At 41.0% G+C, this 24,509-nt stretch overlaps 1 protein-coding gene across 6 annotated transcripts in view; it reads right to left on the bottom strand.

Annotated features, from left to right (window-relative positions):
* Positions 1–334: 334 nt before the first annotated feature.
* ncalda (neurocalcin delta a) overlaps positions 335–24,509 on the bottom strand; it is a 63,091-nt gene continuing 38,916 nt past the window's right edge. For 5 of the 6 annotated variants that reach the window (XM_084944903.1, XM_084944905.1, XM_084944904.1 and 2 more), the window contains 4 exons: positions 15,658–16,067; positions 7,036–7,141; positions 5,970–6,089; positions 335–2,448 (listed from right to left, as the gene is read on the bottom strand). In XM_084944903.1, the coding sequence (XP_084801029.1) occupies positions 5,992–6,089; positions 7,036–7,141; positions 15,658–16,035 (582 nt within the window). In that variant the 5' untranslated portion in view covers positions 16,036–16,067 and the 3' untranslated portion in view covers positions 335–2,448; positions 5,970–5,991. Of the gene's footprint in view, positions 2,449–5,969; positions 6,090–7,035; positions 7,142–15,657; positions 16,068–21,783; positions 21,889–24,509 lie in introns of those variants that run through there. The other variant, XM_084944906.1, reaches the window with a different exon arrangement.

Here is a 24,509-nt window from a genome sequence, read left to right as displayed (position 1 = left end):
AATGTACTGTTTATAATGTTGTGGAAACCTGCTGAGACTGAAGAAGTCACTTGGATAAGAGACAAAACTTTTCTCACACGTCCAGATGAACCAAATCAACTTTCTGGGATCTGTGGAACTGAAATGAGTGAAAAAGAAAAACTTTGAAAGAGCTTCAGAAAGTTTGGCTCCTTGGAAGGGAAATCTAAAGAGTGTTTTGTCAGACACCGTGACACAGTGTGGAGTGGGAGATTTTACAGTAGAAACTAATGCACTGGTCTGTGGTGGAGTAACTGTGACTGTGACACAGTGTCTGCTCATCTTCCACATTTCTTGTCACTTATTAGCCAACATGTACACAGCTAGCAGTTTGTCTTTAATCATCTAATTCCACAATATTCCACAATTAAGCAAACACCACATGATTACTTGCACACAATATATTGTAAATTTAATTCTTGCCTTTGAATTTGACCCCAAAAAAAGAAAACAGAATCCTGTGTTCCAAATCCGTAGTCACTAAATACAATATACCATACAAAACCTACAAAATGCAACAATTACAAACATTTTGTTCAACGCTGAACAATTGTACAGTATAAATTTATACAATACTGTTTTTTTTATTTTATTTGGCACTTGACCACAAGATGCTTTCTTTACGTTTTAACAGAAACGATCCACATGACAGCGTTTTTCTTAAAAAAAAAAAAATCATAAAAAAATAATAAATGTGACACATTATGACAGTATCATTGCAGTAGTTGTGATTCTCTGTTTGTTGCTCTGCATCTTTTTTTCTCTTTACATAAAAAAAAACAAACAGCAGTTATTATACTGAACATTCAAAGCTTTTTCTAATTGGAACATGTTGCAGTTACTGAAACGGCTCGGCTGGGGCCTGGAGGAGGGCGGGGTTACATTCAGGGGTGGAGAAGTTTGGTTTTTCTCTTTTCAGGTTTTCTTTGAAAGCAGAGTGAAGAATAGAGAGATAAAGGAAAGGAGCACGGATTGAAATTATGATATTTATCCTGCGTGTGAGACTGTGGGGCCGCTGCTCATGGTGTGTCACGTGGCGCCGTGTTGGAGACACGATTGGATGGTGATTTAATGATGGAGCTCTCAGCTCTGATAGCTCAGTGCTTTTTTACAGTTGCCTCACTGATGTTGTGCAGGGAAGTCAACCTAAAGAACTTCTTCCGTAAACCTACAGACGCGTCAGCTTTGTCGATCCACACTCGGTCAATAACACTGACGACACAGAAGCGAGCACAGGGCTGAATAGCGCTACCGTCTTGTTTGATATCCATAAACACACACTAAGAACACACACATGCGTGTAAGTCACATGCATATGTGCTATGTTGGTCTACCCACCCAACAACTGGTTCAACATGCTGCCTTTAAAAACATCAAAAGTGAAGAAAAAGCGGTTTTGTTCTTCACGCAATTAAAAGAAAAAAAGGTTTGCATGCTCGATATCTCGCCACAGCTTAAATAAACAAAGATAAAAAAAAAAAATTATTATTATTATTTCACGACGTTTGTTCATTGAGCACTGAGCGCTCAGGACTACATGGGTTTGCTATACAAATGTAGAGATGCACTTTAAAATATCTACACGGTACTCAAATACTTGTTAAGACTACTTTTCTATTTCTGCCTTAAGCTAGCGCGCGGTGACGGCCTCGGCGTTGCCGCTGCGAAACACAGACAACGGAGCAGAGGGACGCTTTCTATCCTTCAGCGAGACCTCACAAAATGAAAACTACTGATCAGGGTGCTTATGCATAGTAGCGTAATATCACATGTTCTTGTTGGCCCAGCACAAAATATGGAACAAAGTCTATCAAGTCTGCAAAAAAAGAAAAAAAAAATACACAAACACACGTACACATTCTCACAGTAGAAAAGAGGAAAGCGGTACTCGTTCCGAGTGAAGGACAAACTTCACAGGTCTTCTCTGCAGATAAAAATGATCTTGCCTACAGTACTAAACACCATCATCTCTCTCGTGGTCTTGTGCACACTCTGTCTATTATACATGTTAGAGTGATGGAGGCTCTGTGCGGCCCTGGCCGGAGCCTGGGGGGGTTACAGAGAGCCAAGCAAAGACACTGATACAGAGACTCCAGTTTATACTGCGTATGTACAACCTACTGTAAACCTTCTTTAAACTTGGACATGCCTATAGGAGAACTGAGGAATGCAATTACAATCAGTGGGGTTTAATAACCTGATGGGACATCAGTCTTAGCTGGAGTTCGGAGGGTTTCAGATAAACGGCTTGACGGAGGGGTGTGGGAGGGCTGGGAAATTGGAGAGTGTAGCTCCTGTGGCCATCTCCTGTGTGAAAGTCCTCAGTGCACATTGAAAGGCCTGTCTTCTTCATCCTCATCATCCTGTCAATCTTCATCATCAGACTCTCCACAGTGGAGAGTTGTGGGCATTTAGCACCCCAAAGAAGCACTGTGGAGACACAAATGAAGATCAACAGTCACACACAGGTGCTGACATGTTCAAAATATGGAAGCGCTTTTGATCAACACTTCCGGGCTTCTTCCCACTTCTTCAACCATGTGTTGCACGCTGGTGTTGTTACAGGTAATATAAAAGCAGTTGAGATGCAATCCCAGGTTATCTCATATCTAAATTAAATCTCTAATCTTTTTCCCATTTTCCCGGTTTGCTGACTGGAAACAAAATCCTACATACTTGAATATTCCATCACATTTTAGAGCAGATTACGCCAGGCTAGATTGGTAAGATTGCAGTCAATATTCTGTTAACCCTGTGAGGTGTAAGTGATCAGATGTGCTAGCCCTAATCCCACCCTGCAGCTGCGGAGAGCAGCACCAGCCACTGGTGGCAAACAGTGCTTTGCAATATTAAACTAAAATAAATACCTGAACCCCCAAACTCTTTTGAGATCATCTACAATAAAACTCTGAATGTGTTTCAGAACATTTTTGCCTTTGTATGTATTATTTTACATAGTTGAAGCGTATCATTATCACATGATAAAATGTCTAAAAAGCTTCTGTTACAAACGTGTCCACAGCAGAGACAACATCAGCAAGTCTATTATTGTTTGCATGAAACTCCTTATAACTGTGCTGTTACAGTTTGAAGTTTGCACTTTCAACACAAGCTGAAACAGAGACTCAGCGAGGCTGCGTCTTGCTGCTAGCTCATCTTAAATTGGTCATGTGACTTGGACGCGCCGGTTGATTCCAGAGGGTTACGTTGACTGAGAGCCTCTCGATCTGTTTATGACAGTGAATTAAAACAGAGCATTTAATTCAGTTTTAATTGAATTAAATATAATTACTACCAGATACATCTGCTAATTCATTTTCAGAACAGGCTGTACTCGCTCACGGTACATTTTGTGCTTCCTCGTGTTAACTTTCTCTCACTGGTCGATTTGTTGGTTCAGTTCTGTTTTGTACTGTGCCGAACTTGGACTGCTATTAACTGGCAACAACACAAGAGGCCAGAAGTTCAAAACAACGACAATAACAACAGTAAGAGTGTTCTTCCACACATGAACTCTTATTATGAAGGAGTAATGTGGGCCCTCACACATGCTTCACAACACGTTTCATGTTTTGCTGATAAGGCGAAGTGGAGGAGAGACATTTGATGAGAAAGAACTTAACAGAGGATTCTTCTTAAGGGGCTTGAATTTCGTATTATACTTTTTTCTTGCAAACACACCTACCTATTCTAGCATTTACTTGCAAATTCAAAAGCCTGACTACAAAAATATTTGCGTGCTCTGCATTTATTGGGCGTCTTGTTATTGTTGGTGGCTGTGGGTGCCATAAATAGCTGCTGTCGTGTGCAATAGCTTGTTTTCTTAGTGTGAAGTGTTGTTTTTGCTTCTCGTTTGCAGGTTGAACATTTATCCCAGGTAGAACCCCCCCCGTTGCTTTTTCCTTCGGTAGTTAGATTTCCGTTCATGGTTCCAGATTGAGACTAACGTGTTTCCTTCTCTCTGCTTCACGAGAGTCAAATTCCTTTTATACTTTGTGTTGTTTTAATCAGTCTAATTAATTCAGTCTAATAACCTGAGGTGCAAACTGTGATCCAGTGATGAGAATAACAGCATGTCCACATCTATTCACAGCTAAAGATGGGAGAGGAAAAGGAGTCTGCGTATGGGTATCACCACGATCTCACAGGATGTAGACAGGATGCATTGTTTTTTTGTCCTTTGTTGGCACAACCAGTTTCAGTTCTGAATCCAGAGCTTTGTTTATCAGTCTGCAGGATCTCTTTGGTCAATCACTGGAACTCTGCAAAGCAATGGACTGTGAGGTTGCAGACCAAGAAAAACTCCACTTCTGCAGAAGACAACAACTTCAAGCCTGACTCAAGTATGTTAAGGACAACACGGAGGAAGATTATGCTTACTGGAAACATCTGCTTTGGAAAGATGAGATGAAACTAGAGCTCTTTGGGATGCTTCAGTGCATCTGGAACTGGGAATCCTTTCAATGTGGAAGGAATCATGAAGAAAGAAGCCTATGTGAAGATTTTCAGAGAAAACTTCAAGCAGTCACCAGCAAAACTGGGTCTGGGTCATCGCTTTGTCGTTCAACACGACAACGACCCAAAGCACACATCACTCCTGATGAAGAACTACCTCTGGAAGACCAATGTGAACATTAATGGCTTTCTTGCACAAAGCCCATACTGAAAATCTGTGGGGTGAACTGAAGCCATGAAATATGGAGGAGCTTGAGAGATTCTCCAAAGAAGAATGTGCTGGGATTGCTCAGGAGACGTGTGTGAGGCTTGCTGGAAACTTCAACAAACGACTGCAGGCTGTCAAACAGCAAAAAGAGTTTTGTATTTTTGTAAAAAAAAATAAATTTTGTGAGCAAAGTAAAATGTAATCCAAAATCCCAAATAAAGCTGGGATGTTTGGAAAAGCCGTGTTCTGTCATCATATGTATATTATGTCATCATAATCACATAGTTGTAAGTGTTCCTTTTTTCATGATATCCCTGATATATTTTAATTCATATTATCCAGGTGATTGAGAATAAAGTCTGCAGTGTTTTTTCTGTGCAAAATACATTTGGAAGAATCTTCCAACATCTTAAAGCTTTTAGCATGAAAAATTCTGTTCGGTTATGCTACTACTCTACAGCAGCTCTGTGAGAAAGGACGGCTGGGGAAACCTACAGAAATCATCATCAGCTGTCAGCTGCAGGGAAGAGTGCAGAGGTGATGATGACACGACAATGATTCTCACAGTGCTATACACAAACACTGAGAACTGCCAGGCTTCTCTTTCTCCACTGATTTCAACACACCACAACCTCATCTTGTGACACTCTGCTGTCAGATTGCTGTTGTAACTCATCTGTTGACTCACAGATCTCCTCTTCACATTATCTGATTCTTGGCTCTCGAAGTTACAGCTGACACCGGGAAGGTTTGTCTTGTAGTGTCTTGTAGGTCCTGCTGAAAGCTCAGAACCATCAAGACAGAAAAAAAGAGAGAGGTGCTCACAGAAACATTGTAGCTATCCTACACACGGGGGCTTTAAAAAGAAGAAGCTTCTTCTGAGCATCAGCACCTGCTCCAAAATACCAGGCCACCTCCTACAAAGTCTCTCATGTCAGTCCATGAATTACATACAGCCACAAAGTCACTGACACTGTGGATGACCCATCCCACATCCTACACTGCGCACGCAGCCTCGGAATAGATTCCCTCCAGCAGACGTCTTCTCTGCCTGCAAGGCAAAACCGTTCGTAGGAGAAGCGCGTTTGTTCCTGAGGTTGAACCTCAGCCCTCCACCGATCCGACCACACAGCAGCACCGTCAGCGCGAACAGCACGACTCTAAACTGAGCACTCTTTGTTGGATCGGTGCTTCTTTTTTACACTCTCAAGTTTAAATTTACATTTAACTTAACTTTAACTTCAAAGATAGAGACAGAAGTGACTTTTACTGCTTAAAGGAGCCTTACAGGTTGTGTCGATGCCTCAGATTTAGAACTGTCCAGCACTGCTGGGGTCACACTGCAACAGGCGCACGATGGAGGGGTCGCTCTTTGCTCCTTTGATGAACTCTTCCAGAGACAGTTTGCCTGAAAAAAATCAGAACAGAAATGATCTTTTTATGATTCATATTTGCGTGCACAGCATAAAGCTGAAGAAGAAAGAAGCATATATACTAAAACAGTGTGAGATAAAGTGCAACACACTGGTGAAGAAAATCCTCAAACAGGAAACATTCCTGCATTTGTCTGGCAAGTGTGACTGTGTTGGGTCCATTAACATTTTAAGTGAGATTATAACAATTTCAGGGTTAATCTCTTATGCTTATTTGGTAGCATCTTTAGTTCAGAGGCTTTACAACATGAACGGTACATCCTAACGTGTTCCACTTCTCACCAAAAGGTGGCAGTGTTGAGACAGGTCCTCTCTTCTCTGATCACTAACAGACAGACTAAAGCTATCTCCCCACGAGTTGCTCTCCACTTGTGATTCTCATTACAAGAAGTAAAAGACTCTTCCATGCTTTAGTCATTGCGCTCTCTTGCTCTCGCATCATCTTGCTCCCATTTTTCTCCCTTTTCCTCTCCATCACTGCCCCACCCAGCACCATCATCCATCTTTCTCTTCCTCCTGCCTTATTTGTGCCTCTCCTGTGCTGAAGGATCACGACACAGAGCATTACTGATGCATCAGAGAGCTGCACAAGCATCCAAGTCTAACTGTGTGTGAATCTCAAGTGTGACGTATGTGAACGGTGCTGGCAGAGCAGGGCTTCTTCATCTCGTATTAAAGAAGACTTTGGTGACAGCTAATCAGGTGGTAGTTGGATGGAATCACTCAAACAACAAACTTTTCATCCAGAGTGATAAACATCCTAAAGCAATTATCAGTGAGAGAGATCAAAGATCAATACACAGGGAATAATAGTCTTTGTGCACTTTATAAACTAGGCTGTGTGAAGTGTGGATAATTTCATGCTTTTATGCTGAAAGTTAAAACTACTGGAAGTAAATGCTACATCAGAGTACTTCCTACCGTCTCTGTTGGTGTCCATCTGCCTGAAGATCTTCTCTGTCCTCTTCTCAGGTGTCGACTCATCCTCGGGCATCTTCATCACAGATGACACCATCTTATATATCGCCTACAGAGAGACACACACAGTAAGGTCAGATGAGCCGGGTACTAATTTATGCCTTCAGCTGTAGAATCTCACACACATTTGAAAATGATTGCAGCTGACAGGCGTGATTCTGGCTGGCATTTTTCTATTGGTTGACGCGACTTTTCATTGTCGCAGCAGATCTGCTGAAACCTCTTGTCTGCTTCTGCCTGCGTGTATCTTGCGTTATGTGATTGGATAGGTTTAGTCTCTTTTTAAAAACATTTACTGAATGCTTTATTGCTTATTTTTTACTGCTGATTAAACAATGAACAGCTGAGTGTGAGGTCTGTTTTGCAGGCTGTAGATAATGTATGGAAAAAGGAGGGATTCCTGACGCAGTCTATGTGCTGAAGATTTTGACCTGTTCAGTTTTGTAAGAGATCGTCTATTCTATTTTTGTAACTAGGAGACTTTCTGGGTCATTATAAAAACTCTACTACAAAACTACAGTTTGAATAGCTCACCTGCTCTCTCTCTCTCCCTGCTTTTTTAAAGGTTACCACATTTGCAACTACATAATCTTACTTTTGGACACCACTAGAGTAGCTTTGCATAATTCGCAGTTCATAATAATGCTTATCTAAACTAAACATTGTGATTGGCTGTCCAGGGCTCGCAAAATTTCAAAATCCCTGGTAGCCCTTCGGGCAGGGACTCTTCAGTTTTTGGTAGCCCAAAATAAATTTAAGTAGCCCGAATAAAAAAGAGAGCAATTTTTTGATTGATGTTTTGTTTCCTGTTTTGTTTCCGTTACAATATTATACATTAAAGTATAATATTGTAACGGAAACAAAACATTAATCAAAAAATTCTTTAAACACAAATTACAACATTGTATAAAAATTACAATCATCAACTCAAATACTTGGTTCTAATTGAACAGAAATTTCTATGAACTTGTAAGAACTGTGTAGGACATGAATCAGTCTGTGTCAGATCCTGAATTTGAAATTTCCACTGAAGTCACAGGAAAGAGGCAAGTGGAACCAAGATCGAGGCCATTTGCTTTTTGAAGTTTGCAAAGACTGCTAAATTTTGCCAGTGGTAGTTCACTCTTTGCAACATAGTACGCTATTCTAAACTGATTTTCAGGTTTATTTTTAGTATGTTATTTGCAATTGGTGTTTGTTCTGGGAAAGATATTGCAGACTGAGCAATAATGCATTTCTTGCATTTCTCATGGGTTCTAATGGGGGCCTTTCTTAAAATGACTGGTCCCAGTAACAAAGGCGCTTGTTGACTCAGAAATCGAGGGAAAAGCAACAACACACCCGGCAGAACATTATGTTATTTACACGGGTGCACATAAGTGGTCCGCATGTGCGCATTCGCTGTCAAAATAAAAGACGCGCACCAGATAAGAAGTTGCAACGCGCGTTTGCGTCCATATAAAAGGCACTGTTTTTGTCCGCTAGAGTGGGATTTTCACGGCACATTCTGCACCACATCTCTGTGCGTTCATCATTTGTTTGAAGCCAGCTCACCTCCTGCAAACACTTTTCCGAGAATACGTGCTTCTTTTGTGGTTCGGACTCCTTCTGACATTTCTTTGGATGTGGAGGAAAACCAAAGTAATTGCTTAAAGGAGCTTGCTTCTTCGACATCTTTAAGAGTTCTAAACAAATGTCTGTCCTCCTCCAGAAAATCTTATGTACGCAAACACGCGGTGCAACTTCTTATCTTGTGCGCGTTTTTTATTTTGACAGCGAATGCGCACCTGCGGACCACTTATGTGCAGCCCTGGTTATATAGCTCATCATATCGCAGCCGCAGAAATTCTTTTGTCCATGAAACCATAAAGCTGCACTTTCTTTTTGCCTTATAGTCTGATTTGTCATAACTTTTCCGTTTTGTGGTAAGCTTTTCTTTGGCTGTCACTTCTTCACGCTGACCTGTCTTATTTGGCTCAGCAGAACTAAAATATATATCCTGCTGCTTTTACACACGCACTCACATAACGCTCAGCGATTCTCTGCGCGATCAACCTCTCACACGTTTAAGCTTGCTGCGGGAGATTTCACTTGTCATGTTTGCATAGTAAGCTAACGATTGATAAGACGATGTCAGAGGAATTGGTGCGCAAATTATCATCACTCACCAATCAGTGCTGTCGCTCTCTATAAAACAGTTCGCGCGATTGCAAAGTGAAAGCAAAAAACAAGCGCAAATTCAAACACGATTTCAATATGTCACATATTGACAGTGGCTCACCGATGCCAATGACATAATTACCCAGCTACATTTCCGAAAGAATGCAAAAGCATTGAAATATATTTTCCTATGATAGCCCGACGGGCAGGGCAGAGACAGATTTTGGTAGCCCGACTGGAAAAATCGCTAGCCCCGGGACGTCGGGCTAGCGATTTTGCGAGCCCTGCTGTCCCTCGGACATACCCCCTGGTTTGTCCATCCATTCGTCCTTTTACTTAACTACTTATCCAGTTGAGGGTTGCGGGGAGGATCTGTCACCGCAGACACACGCAGTGATTATATAACAGAATATACAAACACACGTTAACTTTATCATACTGCAGGTAATCAAATTGGGGTTTTTATTGCTTTCCTTTCCAAAGCTGAAGTCTTAGTTAATGCTAGCAGTGCTTTTCTTTTCAGCCTTCAAAATCCCTGCTGCTTTTACTCGGCTTGTTATACTCAACATCCATTCAGACCAAAAGCAACAAGGCCTTCCACTTTGTCCTGCTGTAGCGTGCCTTGACAGAGTTAACAGAAATCACCGTTTGGAAATCACTCTCGAGCAGAGAGCGTAAAATCCCAGAGAGTCCCCTGTGATATTTGCCTTATTGATATTAGGGACATTTATGGTGACAAACACGCGGATTATTGAGCATATTTCCACAGTATGTCCACCTGTTCAGAAGTGATTCCAATATGCCAGCTCGTTGCACTGCTTCGCCGCGCTGCGACTGCGTATTTGCGCTTTAGGTAGCGAGGCTTGGAGACCAACACGCAGTCTATTTAGCAGTGTTGTGTCTCCTTTGCTTTCTATTGCATTGCAGGCTGTTTGGCAGTAAACAGTGAAATCACAGCCCACTCTATCTGTCTCTAATAAGGAGGCGGTTTTGAGGGGAATGGGAGCTGACATGTGAACAGATGAGGGATGATTGTGATTACAGTGCAGCCAGAGCTTTATATAGGTGCTGGTTATGCTGCCTATTACCAAAGCGGCAGGGCAGCTCGGGAGTTCAGGGACAAGAAGCAGCCAGAGTGACTTCACTTTGGAGATGGGTCTGTTATTAATTGGCATCCTTCAAGGTGCTGTGAGTAAAGTGAGCTGGTGTTGCATGTTAGGGATTTAGCTGCTCATCTAATCCAGCGAAGCAACACGCTGTACAATAAGCTCACATTTCTAAATCCCCAAATTACAAGCAGCCAGTAAGAAGTGAAGCGACGTGTGAAGCTAAGGACTCTGAGCCCAAGAGAGTCGGAGGATTTTTGTTCAGAACTTTCTAAAAGGATGATTCTGTGAATACGATACTTGGAAATCCCACCTTTTGGTTTTTCCAGTAAACTATTGTTTGCTTCAGCTTCATCGGGGAACAAACTATACTGGTCTGTGCACTCGATTTGGTTGCCCCAACAACCTTTGTAATAACTGGATTCATTTGGTGTGTTTCATGTTTTGAACAGGCTCTATATAAGAAGCCAACACCAGAGGACAATCTTCTACTTCTTATTTTAAAGGTTTAATCACTGCTAACCAACTAACCTCTGCCCTTCCTGTCTCACTTACGACTTCACTGATGATGACATCATTCAACAGCCGAGGCATCTTTCGCTTTGGAGCTCTGTTGCAAGTAGGAGGAAAATACCGCAGAACAAGGACTACCAACGAGAGCTTTAGCTTCACTGGGCCTTGGATTTCAGCAATTATAAATTCATTTTTTTCCCGGCTGAGGACCATGGCCTCGACTAATAGTCGAATATAGATAAAACCAGAAGGGGCGTGTTTGGAGGTCTTGTCTCGCTCCTGAAATTCAGATAATTTATCTCCAATTAAAATGAAATTACCATAGAAATGAGAGATTGTTCATTATTCTTAAGCTTCCTTTTAAATGTGCTCATACATTATTTCATTAGACTGACATTTCAAATTAGGAAGTGTGTCATCAGTGACAGTTGTTCATTGGAAAAGTGGATTTTTTCCTACATAATCACAATTTTTGTTACTGCAAATTTTCTAGAAATACTGTGATAAACTTAGAGGCTATATCGCTACCTGTCATATTACTGAATAACACCGGCTTTACCCGAGTTAGCCTCCTAAACCAAAAGTAAAGCCAGTTCCTCAGCCTTTGTCTTTCTTCCCCTGCATCCAAAGACAACAACTTTGTCTTAATAAGTCAGGTCTTTCTGTGGTTTTCTCTTCACATATGACACCCTGCCAAATGCTGTATCCTCCCTACAGTAATTGCCTGTCTCCATATCAACTCTCACTTCCCACTCTTACTTTGGATTCTTGTTATATCTCCTGGACTTAGCCTGGGCATTTTTTTCTCCTCCACCAGTAAATTTCTTATAATTTATCTGTAGCACCTGTATAGGTTTCTTTTTTTTTTTTAATTGTAGAGTCAAGCTTCAGCCATCTAAGTAGTACCCATTGTGCAGCCTGAATGTCACAGGGAGAGAGAAGCCTCTTTCATGTGCCTTGAGCAAGCACACAATAATGTCTCCAGTGAAGCCAGAAACAAAGGCACAGGTGTGTGAGGGCAAATAGAGAGAAAAAGACTATAACCTAGCCACTTGTAAGTGTGAAGGAGAAGAAAAGCAGGATTGCATAGGGCTCTTGGTTTTACCTTCCCTCCGTATAATACAGGAAATGATGTGAAAAAGGCACCATTGACAGAGGAAGAAATGCAAAGAGTGAGGGAGGGCTTCAGCTTGGTCAGACTTATTTGTGGAGCCGGCTGAGCACCGTTTGAGTTGGTCAGCAGTAGCTACACAAACAAAACACAGAGTCTCTCGTATCACCCTCACACCATAGCTGAATATGTTTCCCACGGCGACTTTATCTGCCCGAGCAGCCGTCTATTCATCTACTCTGCTATTCTGTTCAGTCCCTTAAATTACTAGTATGAATGCTCTCTGCCATCTTCTTTTTCGCCAGTGGAGACAATGGACGTCCCTCTGTGCTCGTCTGCTCTGCTGAAGGCACCTGGTTTCAGATGAAAGGTAGACAGAGGGTAGATATCAACTATTGATGAGACAGAGTTCAGATTTTGTCACTATCTGAAAAGGATGATCTGGGCTGGCGGTGATCCATTCAATTCAATTACTCTCACAGCAAAGATAATTATGATCATCACCAGCATTTACACACTCTCTGCAGGAGAGAGCATTAGCTAGCTGGGAAAAGCTGGAGCTCCCAGGCACAATGGCGAACGGAGGCGAGAGTGCATGGGAAATATGAAGACCACAGTGGGGGAACAGACAGGGTCCTTAGAGTGAAGCACTGGCAAGTGATATTAAGATAAGATATTCTCACATGAATATAGAGGAGAATATGAATGATCACAAAAGAAGACAGAAGAGCTTGTGTGATTATTGCACTTGAGTGAACAAGGCTCTGTTTGGATGATGTTCAGCATGTTTAACATACGTTCAGCCAGTTTTGTCCATTACTACGCCACCATTTGTACATGTGAGGTTGAAGACACTGTCTTATCTTTAGAGGTATTTGGTAAAGCACATTTAAAACGTGATAATGGTGCTAGATTCAGCCATTGGACCAACAAGGTGATTGTAATTCATTCTGAGCTAGACAATAATGTATATAATAAACCAAGCAACACATGGGAGCTGGTGCTGGTGGTGCTACTTGGAAATATCAGAGAACCAGAAAGGTCTACAGGCACTTGGATGCAGGGTTACTACTGTTAATCGTTCACCATTATCACCAGGACACAGATACACAGGAGAAAACGAATGCATTTACCTTTATGAGTCACCTGTCGGATCTGCCGTCTGATTCTACTGGAAGCAGCGTGTGACTGTGATCACACTAATCTGAAGACTTTAGTCAGATTCAAGGATTCTTTTTTAACTTTAGTAATTCCTTTTAAAGGTCTGAAACCTTTTCTCTAAAATAACGTTTTCAAAATCAGAGGCAGAGCCTGGAGCTTCCAGACCCCTCTTCTGTGGAACCAGCTCCCAGTCTACCTTTAAGCTTAGGCTTAAAACTTTCCTCTTTGATGAAGGTTATAGTTAAGGCTTGAGGTTTCCCTGAATCCTCCCATAGTTAAGATGAAATAGGCCTAGCCTGCTGGGGGCTTACGCTTATGCCGAGTGTTTCTTTGTCCCTCACCTCACCTATGTGTTTATACATGTAATTTTCAGCAGTTATTAAACTCTGGCTTACTCTCTTATGATTTGCCTTTTGTCTAATATCTCTCCTCTTTTTCCTCAACTGGTCACGGGCCATGGCTGCCCCTCCCTGAGCCTGACTGAGGTTTCTTCCTGTTAAATGGGAGTTCTTCCTTCCCACTCTCACCAAGTGCTTGTTCATTGTCTTATTGTTGGGGTTTTGTTCTAATAATGTACGGTTTTATCTTACAATATAAAACACTTTTGGGCGACTGTTGTTATGAATTGGTGTGATTTAAATAAAGTTGAATTAAACTGAATTAAAGCAAGCTTCTTCTCTGCAGAGGCAAGGGGCCCTAAACTAGGCCACAAGCCAAAGACGAAAATAGATGAACATAGCGTGCACGTCTGCACGTGACACTAAAAAGTTAAGATGGCACCGAGTTCTTCATAATCATGCACTTCTTAAAGCGTTACCATTTGCAACATACTTGCACTCACACGCGCTCCTTCAAAATTCATTCATATTCACATCAGCTGAATAGACGCGAGCATCTGAGTCACTGCTTTCTGTTCTTTTGTCCTTGTGAACAGTGACACCTTTTACTGGAAAATGGGCAGAGGGTTTATGGCGTCAGTGTGTAGAAAGAAGTGACAGTGTGAAGTCTGACTCATAGTGGTCTTAAAGTAATGGGACTAATTTAGCCTTGAAGCAATGATAGGTGAAGCAACACAGCCTGGCTAGCTCAGGTTTAAGGCATTGTTGTGTAAACGGTGGTTCAGATTGTGCTGAGAGAAAGTAAAAGTAAAGCCACCATGCACTGGTGAAAACAAAATCAATTATATTCACAGCACTTATTATTATAGATGCCAGAATGAACATTTTTAGGGCAACAAAGAGTTAATCCACAGCACGCTGGATGGGATGACTCATAGAGACCACCCCAAACACAAATATCATCAAGCTGCCTTGTGCCTTAAACTATTCAGACCATGTTAGCACGTATCAGTTTTTATTTCATTACAATTATCCACCAATATATCACTGCTTAATTCCTTTTAGTCACCTCCTCCTCAGCCATATAGAGCCATAGTAACACACACAGATGTATAGTCACATATGCACACACACTTTATTCCTTTTGGGTTAATCTGTAAAAAATAATTGCTTCTTCTCATTGCTTCCTGTTCTTCCTCCATCCCGCCTTCCCCTCATTATCAGGATACACAACATAAATGGCCTGTTTTCAAAATGGCTCACACACTGAAGATCTGATGAGAGTAATTTGAGTGAAACTGCAGTGGGAGAGACTGGCTGGCATGTAATTGTGAAGGAAGTCAAATATAAACTGTGTTTGTGCGTGTGTACATGAAATAGTCTGTTTACACGAAAGGCTTTTGCAGGAAATGCCACCCACGCTCGGCTTTTATCCTGCTTTTCTGTCTTAAAGGTGAGCTGTACCTGGCTACACGGATCAGAAAGCAGCTGTTGAATTTTTCACAGAAAAACAAAATGTGGCTTATTTCAAAATGATCAGAGTTTGTATTGCATTTCATCTGTTTCTTTTATTTCCTTTTCTTTCTTGGACGTTTGAAAGTCTGCATAGTCTGCCTTCATTATCTTAATAAATAACAACAGGTGAGCAAGCAGTGTGATTTAATACAGACGTGCCTCCTCATCTGCCCAGCGCCGTAGCTTATTCTGGTGAAACATGCAGTCAAACATGACAGGGCAAGAAATAATAGAACCTGCAAGCCAAAAGGATACTGAAAGCGATGTAGCCAGTGTGGATTAGGCTGAGCCCGAGTTCCATTTGTTCCTGTAAAAGGTGTGGAGCAGAGGAAAATCTGCTCTTCTCCTATCATGACAGGGCTACAAGCCATATATAAGATGGAGCTGAGCTAATTAATCTCTGACTGTTTCCAAAACTGCTTTTACTTGGCAGCACAATGAATGTTTCCAATCAATCCAAATGTACCTTTTAAGTACACTGACATTTTAATGCTGGCAATAAATAAGGGCCTGAACGACGTAGCTCTCAAAAATCATGTCAATGTGGAGTCACATCCAGCACCATGAAGAGTGCTGGAGGCCACAGTGATGTTAGATGTTCTCCTTGGAGGAAATTTTCTGTATTTTAGACACTTTTCCACAATCTACACAGAAGACTCACCTGCACAATCTCCAGCATCTCAGCTTTACTGATGTACCCGTTCCCGTCCAGGTCGTACATACTGAAGGCCCATTTCAGCTTCTGCTCCAGCTTGCCGCGCGACGTCACACTCAGCGCGATGATAAACTCCCGAAAGTCTATTGTCCCATCCCCGTTAGCGTCGAACGTGCGGAAGACGTGTTCGGCGAACTTTGAAGCATCTCCGTAGGGGAAGAAGTTACCGTAGATCTTTTTGAACTCCTCCATGGAGAGGTTCCCGCTGGGGCAGTCCCTGAGGAAGCCCTTGTACCACTCCTGGATCTCGTGCTCGGTGAAGTCGGTGCTCTCCAGCAGGTCCTGCATCACCTCAGGGCGGAGCTTGCTGTTCTGCTTCCCCATGTCGTCGGTCCTGTCAATCACTCAGCTCACAGCTGGGAACACAGAGAAGACAACAAGCTTGATTTTGAGATGTGCCAAAAGTAATAATGTATTTTCTAGTGCTTTTAGCGTTAACCACTGCAACCATCTTTGTATTTTCCCATAACTCCATGAGTCATGTTACACATCCACGAAGAACAAATGTCTATTAGTGTGAGACATTCAATGAAAAAAAGTTTTGCAAGGGCGACTGTTGCATACATTTTTCCACTGAAGAGTTGCTCAGTTTAGACCTGTGCTGTGTTATCAACTAGTAAAATCAAATGTGTCTGTTTTTCTTTATAAAGCACAAGTTCATATTTGGACTATCAGCTACACAGATGAGCTAGCTGCTGTCTCCTTTAGTAGCTTCGCCTGATATGAAGCAAAAATGTAAGCAAACCCCTCAGACGTTACGTTGATCACTCCTTTTTTTAAAACTAATGGAACTTTCCATGGAAAATAAAAATAGCTCTGTGGACCCTGAGTGCACACAGCACCAAAAGTACATGGATTTAATTACTCTATAAAATCTCTGCAAACACACTTAACTGGGCTTAGATGCGCTGGAAGGAAAAGGCAGTACAGTCAAATGATTTGGAGACTGATCTGCTTAACAAACATCGTTCAGATTCATAACCTCTCAAGAAAGACAATTTCTCTATTGTCTTCCTGGAACTTGTGATATCAGTGTTTGCGGTCCAGATCTTTATAAAGAGGTTAAAGCTTTACAATCCCCATCTGCAGGCTCTGAGCTGAAATGTTCATGTAAAATGAGAATGTTTACTTAAAGTAGCGACAATGATGATTCATTAACTGGGCCTTTATTTGAGCTAGAGCAAATGGACCATTGTATTACTTTTAAGACAGTAAAAGCGATGGCGCTCATAAAAGCTGCTCATTAGATTTCGTGTTGAGCAATTGGTGACTGCTGGCTAAGAAGATCATGAAACTTCTCAGGGTGCTGATGTTTATTTGTGTATTTGCTTTATTCTTTTATGTGTCTTGAAATCACCCAGTATTTCACTGTTTCCTAGTTAGGCTATATAAAATCAAAATGCTTAACAGCTGGGTCATTCAAATACCCAAGCACACTGTTTCTTCTTAAAATGTCCACTCCCAAGCACAATCGTGTTATATAATGCCACTTTTGTTTTGTCTGCATTCAATTATGATATTATTTCTCGATGACGCCTTATTTATTTTCTTTCTTACTGCACTGGAGACTCAGTAAGGCATGGAAATACTAACAAATACAGCTGTGAAGTGGTCTTATCTGCCCTTTTGGTGACACAAACAGGAAGTGCTTGCTCCTAATCTCAGAGAGATTGCGCTCTCATTACACTAACTATAGTGTCAGTGTGTATGTGAGTGTACAATATATGCACAGGCATATTTTTCAGTATGAATGCAATCAAAGTATATTTAGAAGTACCAAGATATGGTGACTGCATATGCTTTGGAATTCATGTGTTGAGGCTGTGTACATTTGTGTACAGTATATATTCAGCTCTGTGCGATGTGCTGTTAGGCCTGCCTTGGCCTGCACTCTGAAAAGGAAATGAGTCACTTATGTCCTCAAAACCACCATGAATAAAAGCATGTTTTAGGAAACCATAGGAAATGAAAGCCTCTTTTTTTACGTCACGACGAACAGCTCGTTCACAGTACTTAGCTGAATACTGCAATCTCAGAGAGAAATGAGAAGCAAAAAAGAGAAGGTGACTTCTTTGCAGTCCCACCCACCAGCAAGTTCAGGACATATCAAGGTATGACTAAGGCCGTCACCAAGGAAAAATATCCCCAGTGTAAGCAAGGCTATTTGAGAAGTGATAAGTTAAGTGAGTGCTGAATTATCTGAGCTGCAGCCGTGCTCTAAATCATGGTACAATAACCAGGCAGGCGCTATAGAACAGCTACCACTTCTCTTCAGTAAACATGGCGATGAAAAGTGCCCTGATGCTTGGGGTGCTATGGTCATAATCAACTGCTTGAGTACCATGTGACTGATGACACTTATACAATCGCCTTTGTTTACTTTTTATTAAACGACTTCTGCTAACACGTAGGGCACAACAAAGAACTGCAGTGGACTGAAAATGTGAGATGTTAGCAAAGTATGAATTCTGACAAAAGTTAAACAGGACTAAATGGTCAAAAACTTTACAGCGGTGTCAAAGAGTATGCAGGGCTTGAACTTCTCTCCTTTTTGTTTGTCACACAGCTGTTTCTCTAGCTTTTCTGTGAGCAACCAAACGCAGCGGTACGAAGGCCTACGGCAAGAGAATGTCCCCATATCTAAACAATTATCACGTCTTGCCTCATGATACTACAGCTGGCTTTTTCTCTCCGAGTGGCCAATATAAACACTGTATTTCCAACATGGTCAGACACCACAAATTCATTTTCTTTTTCTTTCCAACTGCTCTAAAAAACAGCAGCTATGCAAGCAGCACTAAAGGTGGTCCTAAGCCCAGCTGCACTTTGAGCTACATTCTTAAGATGCGAGGCCGACATCTTAAGATGTCTACGGAATAAAGATGCAACAGCAAGATGTCCATTATAATTTCAGGCCTCAGTGAGACTGGATGCATTCAGACTTATATCATGTTCAATGTTGCAAACAAGATCAGAAGTTTTACAATTAATATTTAAGGGAACATGAATCCAGCAGCAGGTAATGCAAATAACATTGGCATTTATATAGTATATATACTGGGAATTGTGCGTGTCTTTAGAGAATTTCACTGCAACCTATCACATATGGTAGATATTACACTGTGAAGGTGTAACATCTACCATAGAGAGATGCTGCTAATGTAACCAAATGTGGCTGCAAAGCTTGTACAGAATATGAAACATTAAGCTATTTGTTTCTACACCAAGTCTTTAGTTACAATTTTGACACAATTCGGAAATAAAAATGAAGCAGTGCTTACTTTCAGGTGGTTTCTTCAGTGTGCAATGGTGCACTCTCTTTTATTAGATGATTCATAGAAAGAAATACATTCAAGGCCTTTAAAATTAAATGAAAGGAAATGACGCACACATGTGATTTTTCATTTTTCTTCTTTGAAGCAGGTGAAGCTGAACAAAGGTTTTGGTTGAATAACTTTCAAAAACTCTGACTTAGTGCCAATTACCACACTGACCGAATGTCAGCAACGGACCCTCGGAGCGGTTACACCAGAGTCTGTCGCCAAGCACTTCACCTAATGAAATCCACAGCCGTGACCCTGTCTGCTGCTCTAACACCAGCCTGCGTACACACACAGACACATACACACTTACAAATCTGTAATTAGTGACCCACTGTGCCCTGTCGACCTGCTATTTCCGGCGCGTACATATACGCTCACACAGCCCACTCACCCCACACACCGCTGCAGCCATGAAACCACTCTGCCAGTCCTGATGACATGCTTAGCCAACCGAGGATGCTCCTGGCACCCCACTTGATGATGACATGGATTTTCAGCTGAAGCCTGTATGTGTTTTTTTCTGGACCACTGGACGTTCTACGTTTTGTGGTGGTTTCATCTTCATGTGGTCTTTTTTTTAATGACCAAAAAGTTCCTCAAGGAGAGAAAAACCAAAACTGGCTACTTCTACAATGGATAGCGATTCTTGCAGATAACATTACCATTAATAGATTAGTGTTATTGAAAAGTGATTTTCGCTATCCTTGGTAAAAATACACAAAGGGGACTGTAAAACTCTGATCTAAAGGCCTGGAAATCCTTAGGACAACAAATCAGATAGATGTCTATGTATATGTACTGCAATGTGCACAAAGGATTGACAGCAGCTGACATTAAAACGAGTAGGCACTGCTGAGTGACAGGACACGTGTCAGAGCTTCTCAAGGCTGCTGCATCCTTCAGTGTGCTCTTCAGAACGTCAGACAGTGGAAAAGCTGGTTTCTTGCATTTCAGGCTGGGGGTGCTAAGTCCTCATAATATGTCCTCCAAAAAAGCCTACACTCTTGTGTTAGATAGGCTAATAGATGGTCCAATTTGAGTTTTGGGCTTCTTCTAAGCTTTAATGTAAGATGTAGTTCCAAGCATGCCTAGGAACCCACGGAAGCCACTTTCATGAGCAGATTATCTACTGTGTGGAAGATGGATAGTGGTCCTGGATAGTGGATCCAGGCCAACATTAGTGATTTTTGCTGGATTTTAAGACATTTAAACTCTAGCAGTGACCTGTAGTAGTCGAAATTTTTCAGGTTTTCATCCTAGATGTCTTTTTATGATAATCAGTTGCAGGTTAAGCAAACAGGGTAAGGATCTTATCTTGGTTTCTAATTACTACACATGGAAAACCTTGAAGGTAATGTAGTGACATCCAATTTCAGCCTCAATGTAAACACAGGGATTAAGTGGTTCCAAGGCACAATGGGGGCTTGGCTTAATCACTGACACTGGGTAAGAGGTGGGCTGTGTGTTGGACATGGTGTCGGTCCAGATACTAACACTCAGACCTTCACGATCACATCCTCACCTCCGCCGCTAGGATCACCAATTAATCTAACATGCATGTCTTTGGTTTGAGGAAACTGGTGCGCTTGGAGAGAAGCCACTCAGGCACAAAAAGTTCAAGTGAGAGCATCAAAGACACTTTTACTGTTGAATATGACTTCAGAAATTGACTTCTACTTCATCAGTTGATTTATTTTAGTTGTTTTAGGGAGAGGGAGACAGCAGCTGCAGCATTCTTTAAACACCAAATGAACTATCATTCAAAATGAGCACAGTCATTCAGATTGAAGTAAAGTCTATGCACATCTGGTTGACTACGGCTTGGATTCACATTCATAATTTACAGTCCTTTCAGCTTTGCTGACGAGACTTTCTGATCACTTCCCCGGTGGACAAAATAATTTCTTTGTAAAACAAAGGTTGCAATCAAACTGTATGAACATATTTATGAGACAGTGAAAGGAGAGAATACATATTCAGTAAATATTTATAGTATAGATATGAATCTTATAGAGTCTTTCATCTTTTTCCTCTTTGATTCATAAACTCCTCACCTTTCTCTTGTACCTTGTTTTTCCATTATTTAAATGCTCTTCATCCTCAGCATTATTTCAACCTACACATGACCAGCTCTCTCTTATGAGGCAATTCCACTGCAGTTACCATAGTAACATTCAGCAAAATCATAGAGCCATTGATGAGATTTCTGGCTGCATGCACAGCACACACACACACACACACACACACACACACACACACACACACACACACACACACACACACACACACACACACACACACACACACACACAGTACTCTCAATCAAATACACTGTGCTCTGTGTGTAGGTGTATGATAATGGTGGGGGGTGCAGAAATGTGAGGTGAAGTACCAACTGTGGTTAACTGCTAAACAAATTCAAAAAAGGTAATAAAATGTTAAAATGGAAAGAGAAAGTCAAATAACCGTAATCACAACTGGGTAAAATTGGCCAACGCTACAGTGGTCTGCATGAATCCTCCATTTGAAGCATCCATTCAGTTTTTTTATACACCGATCAATTCCAGATAGAGACGTGCAGCTTGGTAACTACAGTTCTTAATTCCTTGAGGGATGTAAACAGGAAATCTAATGCTGCAACATCTTGAGGGCAGATTTCTTTTTGTCTATTGCTGTCTCATACGTGCCATTCTTCTCATGCTTGCATTCACACTGACACGTACGACTACATGCAATGCACAAGAAATACCTGCGTGGTGGACGTGGAGCTGTCAAAAAGTCGAGTGGAGAATGATGCGCACTTCTCATTCTCAGGATTTGCAATCTTTGCTGCATAGCAGAAGAGGAGGAAGCAAGCAATTTTTGTCCAGAAGGAGGAATATACTGCAGATGGTAATAGAAATGTTAGCTAGCTACGTTTATCTTTTTTTTTAAGACACTGATGTCTGTGGATTGGTTTGCTGTTCAGATGTCACCATAGCTGTTGCACAGAATAATACATGGTCTAATAAGCATGATGAATGTAGAATTTTAAGGATTGATACCAGTATCGATATTTGGCAATTTAAAAATCAGATATTCTCATAAATCTGTCGATGCTGTTTTGTGTTTTTTTGTGTTTGCGGTGTTCCAAACATCTGCATTGCCAACAGGGAGTTTGCAGAATATCATCTGGTGGATAAACTATGCAAACTCAACATGGTTGAAGGATGTTTCTCCTGCCTCTTCTTTACTTTTTTAATTTGATTGTTTGATTGTTATATAGTTAATATCGGCCGATACTGTCGGCCTGCAGATAAATCGGTCAACACTCACACTCTGTGCAGTAAGTAAATAGTATACATGGAATACAAGATGAAAGTGTACTAGCAACCCCCCCAAATTGAGGCACAATGTTTTTATTCACATAAAATCAGCTGGATGTTCTGAGTCCTGAAGCAAACAACATATCATCAGCCCATTCTTCCTAAAGTGTACATTATGAACGATTACAGATAAAATATTTTTACAGTAAAACCCAAACTATACCTAAACTGCCCCAATAGCTGCCCCTTATTGAAATCACAAGCAGCAGCACTGCACCAGTTGCCTGTGTAGACGGAATCTTGAATGGAGAAGACTAACAAAAATAAATGTGTGGATTTTAAGATGTGGGCTTGCTGTGAAAACCTGATAACTCTGGTAGCTTATGACAACTTGATGAGAAACAATAGTTGTCTCACAAGTGAGGAGGTACATTTTCCCAAGTTTTCTCACCAAATATGCCACGAGATGTTGAATTTTTCTTTTTAAATGAAGTCGAAAATTGTTGCTTGAAATATTGTTTTAGCTTTGTTCTCTATAATTTCCGTTCCTTTCTTACACACTGACCATTTTGAGAAAAACCTACAGTTAATGAACAAAATCTACCAATTCATTTAGTCATTGTTTCTTAAAAGTCTAAAAAAATATTACTCTAAAAGACGTTGCTGTTATTTTGCAACTTGTGATAAAATGATGAAATAGCAGTTCTATTTCTTCAACCAATCCAATAAAATTAGCTAATTAGCTTAACTGTATCTTCTAATTCAACCTTGTAAATCCAGTTTTTCACGAATGCCTGGGTGGTATAAATGACTATAACACCTTGGAGAACAGGTACAGCTATCAATGCAATGTAGTTGGAATCATTTGTATTGTAATTAACTTTCACTGGTATCTTGGTTTCCAAAACTGAAGCGTGCTGAATTAGCATTTAGACATGGATATGGCTAATCACATCAGACTAGCACAGTAGTGAGCTCACTGTGTTTACTGTTTTATTCCCTGGCTATCTTTAACAGGGACTAGACTGTAAAAAAGAAAAACAGAATCTCAAAATTGCTAGTTTTCCTCTCATGTTGGAAAAAAATGTTGGTACAAAGTGGCATTTGGTAACTGGTAGCTGGTTAGCATGCTAATTCACCAGATTACTATCTAGTACATAGATTGTAATTTCAATCAGAAGCCTGGTCTAGTTTGTAGAACTGGGCTGTGATGCCTACACACAGGGATGCAGCCACACATGGAATACCTGGGATGCTTAACTCCATGTAACTCCTTTGCTTATACAGATACAGATCCTGTTTTTATGTCAGGATCCAAAGACTGCTGTTCTCTTTGGATCTGCTGAAGCTATAGCAGAGAGTTCTGTCAGTTTTACTCCCTATTACCACAACTTGTACATACTAGGGCTGCCACAAACGATTATTTTGATAGTCGACTAGTCACCGATTATTTTTGCGATTAGTCGACTAATCAGATCATCATCCACTGGACGTAAAACGTACAGCTTATTGCACCAGCAGCATCTGCTCTTATATAACGATCATTAGCTTACAGCTTGAAGTGTTTAAGGTATGTGCTAACTAAAAATAAAGACAAGATGATAGTTTATTAAATTTTAATGAAATTTGCAGATTGTTTCGGTGAAGTTTAATAAATTCTCGAGCATCTCACACTTCTGATAATCAGTTTGTCTGCTTGACGTTTGTTCAGCTGTGTAAAAACTATAACTTTAATCTCAGCCAAACCGATTTACTCAGGAACAAATAAAATACTAAAAAAGCCAAACAATAACATTTTTAAGTTATCTAAGTGACTTATATTACATGTTTAACCTGAGTAGCGAAAGACCGCGGGGGTTAAATCCTGCTACTTATTCCTGCGTCTTTTGGGATCTTACAAAGCTTCAAACGACGCGTCGACTATTAAATTACTCGTCGACGATTTTGATAGTCGACGTAATCGTGACTAGTCGAATAATCGTGGCAGCCCTAGTACATACACTGGCTGACTCGTACAAGGGTAGCTGTAGCTCAGGCGGTAGAACAGGTCATCTACTGATTGGAAGGTTGGTGGTTCGATTCCTGGCTTCCCCTAGTCTGCGTGCCAAATATCCTTAGGCAAGATACTAACCCCAAATTGCTCTCTGATGCATCCATCGGAATATGAATG

This window comes from Perissodus microlepis, chromosome 11, assembly GCF_051167445.1.
Source record: "Perissodus microlepis isolate ML-2025 ecotype Zambia chromosome 11, ASM5116744v1, whole genome shotgun sequence".
NCBI lineage: Eukaryota > Metazoa > Chordata > Actinopteri > Cichliformes > Cichlidae > Perissodus > Perissodus microlepis.
Note: the sequence above shows the minus strand (reverse complement) of the source record. Positions and strands in the feature narration are given on the sequence as shown.